Below are 17730 nucleotides of genomic sequence, written 5' to 3'. Positions count from 1 at the left end.
GGAATCCGGTATGACTTAGTGGCTAAAGCGTCAGCACGTAGAGCTGAAAACCCGGGTTCGAGTACCGGTGCAGGAGAGAATTTTTCTCTGCTCCACATACAGTATATCTTTCATCACACGTTAACGCAGAATTCCTGCACGGAAATCTCATATGTTCTTCGGTATATCACAATAATATTCAAATTTTAAATTCTTTGTTTTATTCTTAATACACAAAATCTTCCCTTCTCTATAATATATTATACATATAATACTGTGTGCTCATGATTAAGATGATGAGGATGCTGACAACCCATCATATGATGCTGGAATGCATTGATAAACTCTGAAGCAAGTTTCTCGTAAATTTATTTTTTATATAACATTTTATTTTTCTCTAGATTTGTTTGAATTGGTTAAAACTTGCAGGATAGATTTATTGAGACCTTGAGCATATTTTAACATTTTTTTTTTTTTTTTGTGTTTCAAAGAAGTCAGGGTCTTACAAGCATTAAAAAATGTAAAAAATTTGCAGTTTTTGAAAAAAAAATAATAATTTTGGAAGTAATATTTAAAAAAATCCCTATGTAAAGCACTGAGAAAGGTACATTATACAGCTCATATATTTTTTCAAGGTTTTAATCCTAACAGTCTCTGAGAAAAAGAAAATTACATGTATGCATTTTCAAAATTGGTAAGATGGAATCTTTACTAACCCTTTTGAACTGCTTAACAAAATAACAATGAGGAGCGCTTCAGAAATAATTAAAAGCAGAAATCGAAAATATTATTACTGTAGTTCTTAATTAAATTACTAAACAGAAAGCAAATGAGAATCTCCCGTTCTTTATTTAAATAACTCTTAATCCCTCTAAAAGTAACTGTAATTACATATATTTGTCATCAGTAGTTTTAACAGCTTTCATAGGAGCACAGAACTTCCGAATTTTAGGAGTCCAATATCTTATGCGCCAATGTACGTGATAATTACTATGGTGGTGAAATGAAATCATACAGACTACCATAATTGATTTCAAAGAATAATTGTCGAAACACAGAGGCACGATTAATAACCAATTACATTGTACAAACTTCCAAACAGACAATTACTTTCGAAAATATTGTTGCACTAACTTATTTTATACATTTCATTATCCATTAATTACATGTTGAAATTACCTCAGTTACTTATTCAATAAAATGTAAGAAAACTATTTGAATTTTATGAACCAAGAATTTCATGGGAACCAAAATTTTATCCAGGGAATTTATTCGTAAAATTTTCGTCTTTTTTATCTTTGCACTAATCACACAACAGATTTAGTCTTTATATACTTCACAATGTACAATATTAACAATATATTAAGATCAAAATTAAACAATTTATACTTTCAAGGTAGCTATATCGAAGTATGAATTAACTATAAAACTATGCCAGTTGTTCTTAAAAGAGAACACATGGTTATACATATCGTTGTTCTGTACAAGGTACGGAGGTTACAACGTATTATACAAATATTTACAAAATATAGATATGAAAGTCAATAGAACATTTGTCTGTATCAATCCCCTCATATTGTTTTGTCCACTACCCCATATTTCCATTTCATGGAGCCACTTACGAAACCATCGATGAAATTATTTCTGACGAGGAAATATAGATGACGATTTCTGGTATATTTGAAGAAATGAGGCCATTTGTTGACATTGTCTACAAACCGGTATCCAGAAGTGCCGGCGTTATCAGTCAGGTGTATTCTATGGAAATAAGGGAGAATATTAAAATACATAAGTTCGATACTTCATATTTATTCTATTCTAGATTTGTACTGTAAAATAATATGATCACTACATTTCAATCAGAGGAAGAGGCGGAATTGGTGGAGGATAGAAAACCGAAAATTGAGAAAGGAAGGTGGAGAGAGCATGCGGAAATAAATAAAGAGAATGAAATGTGCTAATTGAAGGAGAAGGGAGAGAAAGAATTTGAGGAGTAAGGAAAGGAGAGGAAGAAATTGAATAAAATGGAAAGGAGATAGTAGTGAAGGAGAAGAAGTGGAGAAGAAGGAAAGTAAGTGAAGGAGAAAAACAAAGAGAAAATGCAGGAGGAGGGAGAGGATGAAATGGAGGATGAGAAGGGAAAGGAAGAATTGGAAGATGAGAAGGGAAAGGAAGAAGTGGAGAGTGAGAAGGGAGAGGAAGAAGTGGGAGATGGAAATGAAGTGAAGAAGAAGAAGGGAGAGGAAGAAGTGAAGTAGAAGGGAGATGAAGTGAAGAATGAGAAGAGAGAGGAAGTGGAGAAGAATGGAGAGAAAGAAGTGGAGGAGGATAAGAAAGAGGAAGAAGTGGAGGAGGAGAAAGGAGAGGAAGAAGTGGAGAAGGAGGAGGGAGAGGAAGAATTGGAGGAGCGAGAGGAAGAAGTGAAGGTGAAGAAGGGACAGGAAGAAGTGGAGGATGAGAAGGGAGAGAAGTGAAGGAAGGAAAAGGAGAGGAATCAATGGAGAAAGAAGAGGAAGATATGGAAGAAAAGGAGAATGAGGCAATGATGAAGTAGAAGGGAGGAGAGTTGAAAAAATAAGTTGAAGGTATCCAAGAGAAGGAGGGAGATGTGAGAAATGTAAAGTTAAGTGTCGTAATATACATCTAAGTAGGAAGGTTGTCCCAATAATTATGTGTAGTCCATGAAATCCTGTTGCGATGAAAAATTTTGATCCATATACAAAATGAGGAAGAAAGAAAGGGAATTGTGAAGTAACTTAACATGATTTGCTGTTCTTTTAAATTACTGTGAAAACAATATAATTATACAAAATCCAAAACTTCAAATTTTTACTTGCGACATTTTCTCTACGTACGTACATTTTTAAGCTATTAAAGCTCTTGCTTAATTGAATACTTTGTTACGTCTTATAAGTATGTTGTCCTACAGAATTTCACTACTTCATATTAGAAAGAGTTCGTAAAACTGCATAAATCAATCCTGTTTCCTTCAATGTTCTTAAGTTACCGTATTCTTCATTCGGTTTATTAAGAAAAACTTGTTCGGAGTGTCTTCCATTGAACATCAGTTGAATATTTTCTTTGCGTGCATATTTATAATAAAATTAGTGGTATTTGCATTTTAGTGTTGCTTTTGTTTAATTTATGAGCAGATATTTCACCCAGAAAGTTTCTGTTACAAAGTGAATACTAGAAGTAGCTGAAAGACTGCAAAAATGAAGTCAGTAAGCTGAATAAACCAGGCTGAAGAATGGACACGACCACAGCCCTGCTTAAGAAGAAAAAACATGGACGCAAGAACAACTCCACATGAAATTCTGCAGTTATCGAAAAGTAATAGCAAATCTACTAGCCAAGATTTATGGAAGTTTCTGGAAAGGTACGGAACTTATGTTTATGTTTTAATGATTCATCGAATGCTCATTACTGCATGTCTTCCAGTAGGTCACCCCAGAAGAAAGCAAAAATTACTGCAGCAATGGCTAAAAAGGTGCTTAATGGACGTATGACATCAAAGTCCTGTTTAAATAGGATTTAGGCAAGCTTGGGAATCTGCGAGTATTGCAGGTCTGTAGCAAGTAGCAAGATATTTGAAATTCATTAAATAAAACTTTCAAAAATGGGCCACATTTATTCTTAAACGTACCACAATTAATTCTATAATGATGTTGAATTATATTAACAACCACTTTTAGCACCCAAATTCTAGAACTTTTGATGTTCAAACTCATTATTTCCTAGCATATGCGTTTCTTCTTCGTATGTGAAGAGAGCAGCCTTTATATGGAGAGGATTTTTCAGAGATTTGTGTAGCTCGATCAGTTAAAAGTCCTATTTTTGTCACTGTGTTTACGATCATGCCAGCACAGGATGCTATAAATTTTACATAAAGTAGGCAAAGGTACAATGAAGCAACAGGAATGCAAAAAGTTCTAGTTTAAGAACTAGGTTTCTGGTGGAGACACTATTTTCCTTCACATCATGCCATAAATCCAATTGGAAAAAAAATAATTAATTAAAAACCCTGCCATGGCTTGTTAAAAATCTTGATGTGAACCCCATAGAGAATTCGTCATTTATACAAAAAAATTTCAGGAAAATCAATATCGCTATTAAGATATTATCTATTTCTAACTCATCGTGAAACTGATTGAAATATGGCATAATGATGAAGGAATAAGAACGTTCAAGATGTTAAGAAAGTAGGCTATACCAAGGTTTATTAAAATTTGATAAAGAATAAAGGAATGCTTACGAAGTAAGTTAGTGATATATTACACAGTTCATCTTAACGAAGACCGTCAGAACATAAAATTTACATTTCCATACAGGAAACTTACTTTAGATTACGTCTGTGGTTAAGTAATAGTACAGAGCGATCCAAAAGTCGTTCACATTAAAATTATAGTGTCTATATTAAGTAGTGCAGTTAGAAAGTGCTATCGGCTACCGTTACATAGAGTCATGGGTATTAACAGCAACAAACCTAGAGGTCATTGTGATGCGTATGTACCTATACACTGACGCTTGCGGTAGTCCTTTGTTTATTGCTCGGCAAAAATATCTTTTTCCCAAGAGCAACGAGTTTTCATTGTTGAACATTATTTTCCCAGTCGTTCTTATGCACGTGTTATAGACGAATTTCATAGGACTTATCCGGATGTAGCAGTGTAACAATTTGACCATAACGAGATTAATCGCCTTTTTAGGGAATGTGGATCATCGCTTCTTGCCAATGCTGAACGTGATTTTTGGTTCCAGAAGGACAGTGTCAAATGTCACACATCTAATGAAAGCATACAGTTTTTGAGCGAGTTTTTTTGAGAGATATCATTTCGCAAGGATTATGGCCCTCGCGTTCCCCCGATTTGACGTCCCCAGATTTTTTTTATGTGGGGTTATCTTGAAGGAAGGGTATACAAAAACATGCCGCACACTCTGGAAGAAATAAAGAGGAACATAACGACAGAGATTAACAACATCAATGTAAAAGTGCTAAAAAAGTGGCCGCAAACCTAGTAACAAGAGTTCGTACATGCATTACTGAACTGGGCTATCGTTTTCAGCATATGTTGTGAAAAATGATGTAAGTAAGCGTAATAAATTCATCTTTATAAATGTATGTGAATGTATCATTAAGATGTTCGCGACTTTTGGATCGCTCTGTGTTTCTATTTTATGGCTATTTTCTAGCATGTTACTTTTAATGAAAACTGATAGGCAACAAATTGAAGTAGTTTAGTGATTATTTAGTAAAGTTTAACAAAACTAAATTTTTTAAATGGAATTGCGTATTGATGTAACTTATTGTGTTAGAATAATAATATATTGCAACATTTCTACAGGGACATCATTTTATTTTTACTTCAATTTTTATTGTACCTGAGTTTTTTAATGTACTTCACTCCCGCCCCTTCTACTAAGGAAGTTACAACTCCACACAGAACCAAGACCGCAGATAGTAAGCAGTACTGAGTTACTGGGTATAGTACGTTCCAGAAATATGTTTGCGTTTTCCAGTGACGAAAGAGCATTCAATATTGAATCATATTTTCGCACAGGTACTGTCCGTTTGCCTACGTCGCATCCCGATTTCCCCCCCCCCAACCTGCTTCTGCTCGCCCCTCTGTAAAAGCTGGGCTGTCTTAGCTCTTTTCTGAAAACATTAATTTCTCTTAGGAATTGGACGTTTACGTAATATTATACAGCTGTTTAATTTAACTTAAATAAAAGGGCCTCGTTAAGTAATTAACTGTCACGTGATTTCCTCCCTTCTACAATCCTGCGGCATAACCACTTGGACGGACAGTAGATAGCATGTCTGAGTAATTTTATATTTTCGGGTCGGGCAGAAGTGAAGATTGAATTCACAGTAAGTAGAGTAGGTACAGAATTATTTCAACATGAGTTACTAGTACGAAGGACGAAACTGGCAATTGGAATTAGCTGCAATAGTCTATAGTGCAATAATATGCACAAAAGAACTGAAGCCTGTATCGAAATGAACGGCCACCATTTTCAAAATTGTGTTTAAATATTCATATTATGATTATTTTTCAATTTAACTTCTTTCTCTATATTATATGCTAATGTGCTGTAGACAGTATAATATACACTGCATAATGAATACGTTCGCATGGATAACTCACTTCGTGAGTAAAAACACTTATTCTTAATACAGTACTGTACTTTGATTAAAAAAAAAACCTAATGAAAATTATCAAACTCAAAATCGCGATATTTCCTAGTTTACGTAAATGGATGAACTACTTTTCTTCCATCCTATACCTAGTAGAGTGATTTGTGTTTTACGCCAGTATCATCGAACTCCACTCTTGGAGGGGGGAGCAAGCGGCGTTTCCGGTTCTCTAAAGGTATAGACAGGTTAATATTAAAAATGTTAGTAAAAATAAAATGATGTCCCTGTACAAAATTACTACCGTTAGCACCACCACCCTTCACTACTTCTGTCAATTGTAATGCTGTAAGTCTCACTATGTCATATTTCTGTTGCTTTTCTCTCATGTAGGCATATTGGTACAGCATGTTTCCACTGCGAGAATCGGGTGGATTAGGTGAATTATCAGATTCAGATGGTTCAGCGTGGACTGACATGCTCTGTAGGGCTGTACACACAATACCGCAACAAACGTAGTCAAATGCTGTGGAACAAACCAATCTTAGTTTGGAGAAGAAAATGACTGAACACTACGTAAAGGCGGTATTCTTATGACACGACGCGTACCTGACATACGGCTTGATATGACAAACATAGGCACAAATGTAACATACCAAGTAAATGCTAAATACTATATTATTTTATAATACTTATCGTCACATTACCAAAGTTGACTATCGCTGAAATGATAGTTGAATCGGGCAGATCTCTGTGCTTGACGTAATAGTAATAACCAAGAAACGGTGGAGTGATGAGTCGGAAAGTCTTGCACAAGAACCACGGAGCTGTTAACCAGCGTCTCTGAAATATAAAACACCACATTAGCGACACGTAACTTGGCTGATTTGAAAGATTACAATTTGAATCGTAGACCTATAGAGTTTAATATTATTATAGAAAATCATCCTTGCGACGTCTGTCACTGATGTATTGGGATGTTATTTTATGACAATTTTATTGCCTTTTTTAAATTTATATAAATATCCTTCTATTTAGTTCTTTGTAGAAGCAACACATCGAAAATATTTCACAGAGTATGCAATATTAATTTCAATGTTCAAATTCTCTTGAAACTGTTAAAATTTAGTTATAAAAATATTTTTGCTAGATGGTGCCGAAACAGGTCTACACAGGCCTAATTCGTGACGGATGATGATGATGATAATAATGAAAAATATTTAACAATGCTTTTATTTCATTACCCCTTACTTAAAAATATTAGTAACTGAAAATTAACGTCACAAAAATATCTTGTAGAAATATAACACTACTAAATGACTATTTTAAGTTATAAGCTATTGTAATTCGTAGTACGTATGCGTAGATGGCAAAAAGTGTATGTAATAATGCGTCATCAAGTTAATGGAAATCTGTCAATAATGGCTTCATAACTGAGGCGTTCTCTGCAACAAGAATTTAACTGCAAAATTTTGAATTTGAGGTACAGAGCATCGAACATTTTAGATCTCGTATAACAACATTACGTAGAACGACATTCAAGTGTTTCTAGAGGGCGCAGTGTTTCTTGAAGAGTAATAATATTTTGTCAGCCGGGAGGTGTGTTATTGAAGATTCAATAGGCTAATTGTTAGAAACGGGAAAACGTCTTAACGTACGTTAAGTTATTCTAGGAAACGCTTCAATTTCAGTATGAAGAAAGACTAAGTCCTGCAGAAATCTGATACAACGTTTCACAAACATGAAAAAGTTTATCGGTCATAGAAGACCAGCGCTATACCAACTGATCCTACCAGGCAAACACTTTCAAAGATATTTAAGATTCAGGCTTATGTAGGCTATATTCTTAAATACATTAGTATTCACTGTAAACGATTCATACCAAAGTTTAGATCCAGTTGGAGTCAACACAAAACATTTCCACTGTAATATGTTCATTACAGTTTACTCGTTAATTCGAAAACATTACGAGGAAAATCTTACCTTTGCTGTTGTCCACATCATTATCCAACTGGCAACAGATTGAAAAACCAAGAATAACAAACACCCTCCAATATAGTAGCCTAAGACAAAATTAAAAGAATTTATTGTTCAGATGCACAGTATAGAAAGAAAACACATTGTGTAAAAAAAACAGACACTATTAAAATTGATTGAAATTATAAATTAAAGATGTACTAGAAAAGTTTTAACATGGATTGTGCAAGAATTCGCTTAAATTGCAATCAGATTTTATGAAATTGAATTAAAGATAGTTATCCCTGCAGGCGATAGGAAGAAAAGGGAAGAGACTGACGGGAGAAAGGAAAGAGACTGGCGGAATAGTGTGAAGAAACCGGCGGAACAGGAATAGAAAAAAGAGACTTGCGGAATAGAGGGAAGAGACTGGCGGAATAGAGGGAAGAAACCGGCGGAACAGAGAGAAGAGACCGGCGGAACAGAGAGAAGAGATCGGCGGAATGAAGAGATCGGCGGAATGAAGAGATCGGCGGAATAGAGAGAAGAGACCGGCGGAATAGAGAGAAGAGACCGGCGGAACAGACCGGCGGAATAGAGAGAAGAGACGTGAAATTCCTCTAAATTGAAATGTATTTTCCAGAACAAAAAATAGAAATAAGCTAACCTTTGTTAACTAATAAAAGATAAAAGTAATTGATTATGTTAGTTTCTACTTGTTGAACAATATTTAGTTATAGTATTTCGTATCTTATCTCTACATATTTCAACGGTAATTCAAAAAGAGCATTGAAAAGATGTTCAAAGATAAGTTTTCACAAATTAGCAATTAAATTCGATGTGTATTTCATTCCAACCATTATACATCTATGTTTAATTTAGATGCATAAGGAAATGGGCGTCACTGGTCGCATTAAATGTACAGAATTAACCCCAACTTTGCCATTCTTAAATACAGCTACTTCACGTTTATAAAATTAGTTTTGTCTTCTAGAGTCATTGTTGTCATAAATATAAGAACAAGACGTAACTATACATTGTGGAAGTAATGGAACTATTCAGATTTTAACTGTTTATTCCTGTAACAGAGTACAACAAAATACGAGATACCATTCAGTTTACTATATTAGTCCCAAATGAATATTTTCTCAGAAAAAAATCCCTAATACAATTAGCACTGTTTTACTGGACAAGTACTATCTGTAAGATTCTGTTTTTTATCCTCGTCATTATAGGAAACTAATAAGGAATGATTTATCTCTTTGCATTGTTTCATTAAAATGGACAATTTTCTTACAAATTAAATAAAAAGTTTAACACTTATCGTTATTTCCTGCTATTATAAATTCTGGCAACCGTACTGGAGTGACCAAGGAACGTAACTCTGCTGTTCAGACCGAGTGCATGTGTGTTTTCGTATGTGAGTCGTATGTGTAGACTTTCAGTCCAATATTTTAATTAATGATTCACTTAATTACAAAGCGCACATGTTTTTATTTATTATAATACCCTCAATCTGCATAGTTTTATCACTTCCACTCTGTATATATCTAGAAGAATGATATACAGTGAAATCTCTCCTTACGGACATCCCCAAGATACGGACACTCCTCATATACGGGCAGATTTTTATGTCCCAATTGAAACAATATAGAAATAATGATAAATTTAACTCTCGTTTACGGACACTCAGACACGGACACGGACAGCTGTTTCACAGTCCTAAAGCTTGCTTTACCTCCTGATTGCGGAAGGAACTTGAATTTCAAGACCTAATGTGTTACAAAAATGAAAAATTTAGTTTTGAGAACTGTACAGAAATTCCTTAACATGAAAGAAGACAATAAGGGTCTCGTAGGCTACCACTAGATCAGCCAGCTACTCCTTGTTAGCTGGAAGCGGTTGGATAAACAAAGTCATTAAATTTAACCTGTCTGATGGGTCCAAGGTTTCCGCGATCATGAAATTGTATTCGACACATGAGAGGATTAGTAGGATTATTCTCTGCACTTCAATCAGTTGTTCTGTTTCGAGAGATATGGCACCTGAATGTAAGGTTAATTCGAAAACTGTAAATTACAGTACTGCATAACTGTAGACCTAGAGTAAAATTGCATGGTACAGTACTGTATTTTCCTTTTTCGGTCTTATCTAATGTAGTTCAAAGTTACAAAGAATTACTGTAGTATACTGTATTTATAATTAAACTAAAGTAATAAATTTAATTTAAAGCGTGAAGGGATACATAATGCATATTATAAATGCACTGTTAGATTGGGAAGCCTCCCCCCAATAAAGGACACTTCCCAGTTGCGGAAAAATTGTTACGTCCCTTTGATGTCCGTAAATGAGAGGTTTCACTGTACATAATAATTACTTTCCTATGTAATATTCCGTTGTAGGCAAATAGAACAATCATATTCAATTGGCATTACTACTAACATATTCGCTCTTTCAATCTAATTCTCTATAGTACACTTAAAACAATACACCTTAACAATATGAAACGAAAATTTTCATGCAATTATGTTCATATTTATATAATTCATATGAGATAATTTTTAGTTTTAAATATTATAATTCGTTAGTTGTAGTAAACTTTTTAATATAGAATTTAACACATTTCTACAAAGTACTATTTTACCATTGGCTTGGATCGTTGTTAATAGAAGCATTAATCTATTGACTCACGCTCGTTAAAAGCGTTGGATGTGTTTATGGAGACTTTATCAGTCCAATTATTACTACGAGTAGTGCTTTCGTATTTATTAATTGCAGCCAAGTCATCCAAATCAATGTCTGATGTCAATAGAACAGCCAGTCTTGCTTTTCCCTCTTCTTTAAAATTGACTTCCACAACTAGCATTATGAGTAGACATAGTGACAAGACCTGAAATTAAAGAATGCACATAATTAGAATTAAAGGAGATAGAGAGTACCGACTCCCATGTATGAGAAGATAGGGGAAGAAGTATACAAAGTGGAAGTAATATTAGTGCACAAATTGAAGAGGGCGATAGAATATATCCTCCCATCTACGTCTCGGCGTCCCCGAAAGTCTTTTCCTTTCTGGCCTCCCAACAAACACTCCATATACATTTCTGGATTCGCTACATGCCCTGGCCATCTCAAACGTCTGGATTTAATGAAGAATGCAATGCGTGCAGTTCTGCGTTGTGTAACTTTCTAAATTCTCCTGTAACTTCATCCCTCTTAACCCCAAATATTTTCCTAAGCACCTTATCCGCAAATACCCTTAACCTCTGTTCCTCTCGAAGTGAGAATCCAAGTTTCACAACCATACAGAACAACCGGTAATATAACTTTTTTTTTTTTTAATTTTAACTTTGATTTTTTGACAGCAGACTGGATGATGAAAGCTTCTCAACCGAATATAACAGGAATTTTGCATATTTACTCTGCGTTTAATTTCCTCCCGAGTGTCATTTATATTTGTTACGGTTCCTCCAAGATATTTGAATTTCCTATCTTTATATTTCCATTTCGTACAATATTATTGTCACGAGACAATCATATACTTTATTTTTTCGGGAATTACTTCCAAACCTGTCTCTCTACTTGCTTCAAGTAAATTTCCTCTATTTTCCCTAATCGTTTGTGGATTTTCTCCTAACATATTTACATCGTCCGTTTAGAGAAGCAGTTTATGTAACCCGTTCAATTCTAAACCCTCTCTGTTATCCTGGACAACAACAACAATAATATGTATAAATACTTCATCATCATCATCATCATCATGTCCCGTTTCGTTTTCAGACTTCATCCTCTCGTTCTCTTATGAAATGTCCTATCGCTTATCTATGACCTTAGGGTTGTTACAGTAATACTTTGTCAATATTGAAGGTTCCATTCGTAAATATTTTCACTCCAGATTTGTATACTGTTTTGAATATTATCGTTTAAACTAAATATGTTAATATGTTAAGATTCCTTGGCCAAACTAATGTATGGAGATAAATGATAGGACATTGTGTCTGGATATGTCTTGAAACAGAGTTTGGTGAACTTGTCATAATTTTAAACAGCAAGTTGAATATCCGTCAAAAGTTAATAATAATAATAATAATAATAATAATAATAATAATAATAATAATAATAATAGTTTTATTTTCCCTGGCAGAGTTAAGGCCATCTGGCCGTCTCTTCCACTCAACCAGAATCAAAATACATGCAGAAAATACATACCGGTATACAAGTATTAACTTAAAAATAATTCGCCGACATTCCGGGTTCCTTTCTGAGTGAATCAAGCTACTGTATTTTATTGTTTAGTTAACTGTCCGAAGACAGGTCTGAACCTCACAAGTGTTACCAAAATGGCATCACTTTTGAGGAAACTAGGATATAATGGGGTAGGATGGCCAGTTTCTTTCCACTCCATTGCATACATCGCCAATTAGCTACATACTACACCAATCAGACTCAGATGCATGCAAACAATTATTATTCTTTCTCCAACACATATCGTCAAGTGAGATGTACTGCCTGATAAAATAGATGTATGTACATACTGAATCAATCAAGCTATATACGCATATTATTATTGCTAGGACATAGTCAGTATTTACATTGCTGATTGAGGCACATATCTACTACAGGGTTACCAGATTTTTTTTGCCCAGCGAAGGACCGTACAGAAATCTAAATCAATCGCAACAGTTGAACCAGAGTACTTATCTTCCGTACGTCTACAGGTTAGAAGTAAAAATATGTTAAAAATATGTTACTGTAACAGAAATGAACTTCAGTAGCTAGAACTGATTTATAGGACAAGGACGAGGACGTTTAATCTCCGGGGACAGTAACTGAAAATAAGGGACTGTCCCTGAAAATATGGGACGTCTGATCGACCACTTTAATCTATTGCAATACAATATGGTAAACCATGGACGGAATAAGTTTTATATTTTAAGCGTTGTATGAACGGAAATTTTACTTGAAGCAAGTAAAGAGATAGATTTGGAAGTAAATCCCGAAAACACAAAGTATATGATTATGTCTCGTGACCAGAATATTGTACGAAATGGAAATGTAAAATTTGGAGATTTATTCTTCGAAGAGGTGGAAAAATTCAAATATCTTGGAGCAACAGTAACAAATATAAATGACAATCTGGAGGAAATTAAACGCAGAATAAATATAGGAAATGCGTATTATTATTCGGTTGAGAAGCTTTTGTTATCTAGTGTGTTGTCAAAAAATCTGAAAGTTACAATTTATAAAACAGTTATATTACCGGTTGTCCTGCATGGTTATGAAACTTGGACTCTGACTTTGAGAGAGGAACAGAGATTAAGGCTGTTTGAGAATAAGGGTTTTAGGAAAATATTTGGAGCTAAGAGGGATGAAGTTACAGGATAATTGAGAAAGTTACACAACGCAGAACTTCACGCATTGTATTCTTCACCTAACATAATTAGGAACATTAAATCTAGACGTTTGGGATAGACACGGCATGTAGCACGTATGGGCGAAACAAGAAATGCATATGGAGTGTTAGTTGGGAGGCCGAAGGGAAAAAGACCTTCGGGGAGATAGAGACGTAGATGGGAGGATAATATTAAAATGGATTTGAGGGAAGTGGGATATGATAGAGATTGGATTAATCTAGCACAGTATAGGGACCGATGACGGGGTTATGTGAAGGCGGCAATGAACCAGTGGGGTCCTTAAAAGCCATTTGTAGGTAGGTAAGAGTTGTATATGCCTATATGAATATTTTATTTAGAACTATTGGTAATTTCTTAAAAGCTGTACACGTTCATAGGTCGTTTTAGCACTTACGTGAAACTGTGTTCAATAAGAAATTAAAATATAATTTTTTGTTTCTATTATCTCTCCCGTCTTTCCTCATCTTCTCTTCCTTTCATCTTATTTCTCTCATTTCTTTCTGTATCCCTCTTCTATAACTCTACTTTTATTTATCTTAGCTATATTTAATTTCACTACATATTTTTATTTTAACTTACCATATATGCAGTCGCCGAGATTCAATTCGATAACCTTTCGATTTGTTGTCTGCCGCTTTACCACTACGCTATGAAGCGGTTTGGTAGACCCAGTTGTCGTTTTTAACTTCCTTTACTGTATGTTTTCGTTCTCTTTTGATCTCGTATATTTTAAAAAGTGAAACAAAAGAGGGCATTAACGTTTAATATCACTAATCGTTCAGACGATTGTCAGCTGTGAGATGATAACTGCGTATGCGCGGATTACGTGGACTTGCTTAACAAAAATCTAAACTAACCAAAGCTAACTTTCGTATATGCAAGATTTGTAAGTGGAGCACAAAGGGAACTTCTTGATTTGATCTGGAATGTGCACGCAAAAATAAATTCAGATAATCACTTTGGCACTGCATGTGAGGTCCGCTCATTTGTATAACTACTGTAGTACAGCTCAGCGTGAGACACGGAAGACAGGAAACAACATAGTAAGGAAAGTGCAAAAACGGCATAAGGGACATCGACAGCTTATAGGAAATTACAGAACTATTAAATATGTATTCCATATTCTTTTCAATAAATTGGTAGGCCTATATTATAGAAGAGTACCTAACTATAATGAATTTTAAAAACTATGCATTTCATTTTCCTTACTACATCCGACATCTTCCTATAATAACTTGTACTCAATCCAAAATTGTTTGTGGAAGACAGAATCGTCAAATTTTGACATTTCGCTTTATTTATTAATTTGTTTCAAAATACTGATAACAATGTTCTTAATTCATTATAACAAACTAACAAAACTTCCTTCTCCGTTAAGTCTAGTACTGTATATCTGCTACTTAACTTCAGTATAAACAGTATAAATATTTTAATAGCAATTTCTATAAGCTTCAAGCTAGAGTATAATATATTGCAATGAAATACATTAAATGTAGGCTAATCAGCTCAAAAGTTTTCGTCAACATTTAATGAATTTATGTGTAATTTTTCTCGCAATATCACAAATCCTGCGTAAAAAGAGAACAACTATTTCGTATATCTTAATTTAAGTGTATGTGATACTCACCAAGGTTACTACACCAACTACAATAATTAATATATTCACTTTTGATCTTGGCGCACTTCCTCCGTACATTTCTCAAGAAAACTATAATCAGATTGCCTATAATACAGATGACACACGTATTCTAGTACAAGGCAGATTTCAAGTTCAGTAACTATCAGTCACGTCCGACAGAATGAGTGTTTCCTATTGGTTGCAGGAGGGAAACGATGGCTGTTCGGCTGCATCCCCACTCTAAACGAAACGCTGGCACAGCCTAGTTGCAAACTTTGTGAACCATTTGCCTACATCACTATATTTTATACTGCCTCCATTCCGTTTTTAGTAGGTTATTTTACGATGATGTATCAACATCTTAGGTTAGAATCTGTTTTATATTTAAAGTAAAAATAATTAGATACTTTGCAGTTATTTGTATCGTTTTTCATAAAGTTAAGAGCTAATTTTTTAACATCGCCGTTCCGTTACACGTGTGTGACGATCATCTTAATAATGTAAACGGAACGGAATACGTATCCAAATTTTGAAAATCTACATGATATTTCTTAAGTAAATAGTATAATAATAATAATAATAATAATAATAATAATAATAATAATAATAATAACATAGACAACAGATATAATAATCATTGTACTACATTTATAAGAAATAGGGATCCGTCGTGTTTTGTTTAATAACTTTACTAGATATACCTACCTCTGATTGAGGTTCTGGCTGATATGTTCATCTATTATCAGGCAGTACATCTCACTTGACGATATGTGTCAGAGGAAGAAAAATTGTTTGTATGCATCTAAAGTCTGATTACTGTAATATGTAGGGGAAAGGAACTGGCCATCCTATCCCATTATCTCCTGGCCTAGTTGCCTCATGTGTGATACCTTATTGGTGTCACGAGGTTCACACCTGTCTTCGGACAGTTGACAAAGTTAAAATAAATCATTATTATTATTATTATTATTATTATTATTATTATTATTATTATTATTATTATTACTAAACAACAACTAGATATACCGAAGCAACTGACTCTCTCATAATATGGTTAGCATGGCAAAGCCACCAAATAAAGTGACACTGGGCATAAATTTACTTTGTGTTACGACGAAACACACTGTTTCAATAGATACGAGCCATATGTTTCGTATTTTCCAATAACATCCCTGCTTACGTTTCGTCGAGTATTTTCTTGAACCAGTATTTAAATATCACAGAGAAATGACGTAATTGGATGTGTTCTCAAATGAGAAGTTACAATTTTATATCAAGAAAGTAAAATACCGGACTTCATTTAAAATTGGTAAATTATTTTAAATGCTTGTAATTAAATTTTGTCTTCAGAAATTCACAAAAATCTATATATACGTATATTGTAAATGCATATAATATTACTCTATTATCGAAGATCGTAATTAAAAATTTAACGAAACATTAAGAGAAGAAACGGATGACTTTTGATCATTTTCGTTATTTCTTGTAGAAAATGAACCAGCAGTCTTTTATTTATTTTTTCAGAACGTTCTAGTAGTTCTCTGCAACGCTCAGAAGCGTAAAAATTACGTCACATTTAAATGGCTGTATACTGATGTTCAAAGATGTCTGACTGTACTAAGCGATAGTGATCGATAATTTGTTGGTATAAATGTGGATTCTTTAGTTATTACTCCCAAGAATAGATGCCGAAGATAATAATCACTGTTGCCAATTGTAGATAAATATACCAGTGTTATAGAATTCGATTTTTCATCCCACTCTGCTGATTGTAAAATAACATTGAGTTTAGCTGGAAACCGCTGATATTATGCTTAATCTACATAATCATTTTCCCTGACACTTTTTTAACTGCTCCCAATAGTGGTGCCACCTATTGAGAACTAGCGAACTCTTCCAAAATTTGTCAATTTTTTCATATCTTTGGGTCTGACTTATCCCGCGCTTGCGAAGTTCGTTTACATGATGATAAAATCGTAGGTCGGATACCTTTGATCGTCAGTATACTCTTGAATTTGAATTCCATGCAAACTTTACAAGCTGTTTTCTCTCACTTTTTTTTTCCTCCAACAAAAGCTATTTCGTCATTTTCAAAGTGTAAATGCTTCTACAGTTTTGATCCTAGAGGCGTGCAAGTTCTACTGCATGTTCTATATGTTGTGTTTAAATAACCCTAAAATATCTACAAGAGTATGACATTTGAATCAAAATTCAAATCGAGAACTGTGCAACCAAGTTTTCCAGTTACAAACGTCCACAAACACACAAGCCTAAACTTGGCAGACAAGCCTGGATTATTCGACGCCAAGATGGAAGACATTTAATACCTATAAAATATCAGATTTTTAAGGAGAACTACTGGTAAAAGTCTTTTGGATTAAAAGAGGAACGATTACATAGCAGGTGAATTAAAAATTAAACTTGTTCAACATTTATGAGAGTATGCGGAACATTGTCTTCGATACGTAAAAAGAATGGAACGCTTCAGAATGCAAATATATTTTTTATACATACCATCAGTTTAAAATTCTTTGAAAGATTTTACTACATATCACAAGATGAAAAATCCTAAAATCCTATTACTGGTGGTGGTGGTGGTGGTGGTGGTGGTGGTGGTGGTGAAAATTATA

The 17730-nt window shown here is 34.2% G+C and overlaps 1 protein-coding gene across 2 annotated transcripts; it reads right to left on the bottom strand.

Moving 5' to 3' along the window:
- Positions 1 to 202: 202 nt before the first annotated feature.
- Positions 203 to 15295, bottom strand: LOC138692624 (uncharacterized). Of its 2 annotated transcripts, XM_069815671.1 has the most exons (6): positions 15110 to 15293; positions 10763 to 10961; positions 8099 to 8178; positions 6823 to 6958; positions 6475 to 6641; positions 204 to 1737 (listed from the first exon to the last, which is right to left on the bottom strand). In XM_069815671.1, the coding sequence occupies exons 1-6, from the start codon at positions 15176 to 15178 to the stop codon at positions 1723 to 1725; spliced, it is 666 nt and encodes a 221-aa protein (XP_069671772.1). In that variant the 5' UTR covers positions 15179 to 15293; the 3' UTR covers positions 204 to 1722. The 2 variants fall into 2 exon arrangements, with proteins under 2 accessions (XP_069671774.1, XP_069671772.1); XM_069815673.1 differs by lacking the exon at positions 6475 to 6641 and having other exon boundaries at positions 203 to 1737; positions 15110 to 15295.
- Positions 15296 to 17730: the final 2435 nt, after the last annotated feature.

Source organism: Periplaneta americana, chromosome 17 (genome assembly GCF_040183065.1).
Source record: "Periplaneta americana isolate PAMFEO1 chromosome 17, P.americana_PAMFEO1_priV1, whole genome shotgun sequence".
NCBI classification, from domain to species: Eukaryota; Metazoa; Arthropoda; class Insecta; order Blattodea; family Blattidae; genus Periplaneta; species Periplaneta americana.
This window is presented reverse-complemented; position numbering and strand designations above follow the sequence as displayed.

Coding starts and splice junctions, on each gene's coding strand:
- LOC138692624 (XM_069815671.1), bottom strand. CDS start 15,178: ATGTACGGAGGAAGTGCGCCAAGATCAAAAGTGAATATATTAATTATT. Junction 8,179..10,762: donor ATCCAACGCTTTTAACGAGC/GTGAGTCAATAG, acceptor ATTTTGTCTTAG/GCTACTATATTGGAGGGTGT. Junction 6,959..8,098: donor TGATGTGGACAACAGCAAAG/GTAAGATTTTCC, acceptor TTTATATTTCAG/AGACGCTGGTTAACAGCTCC.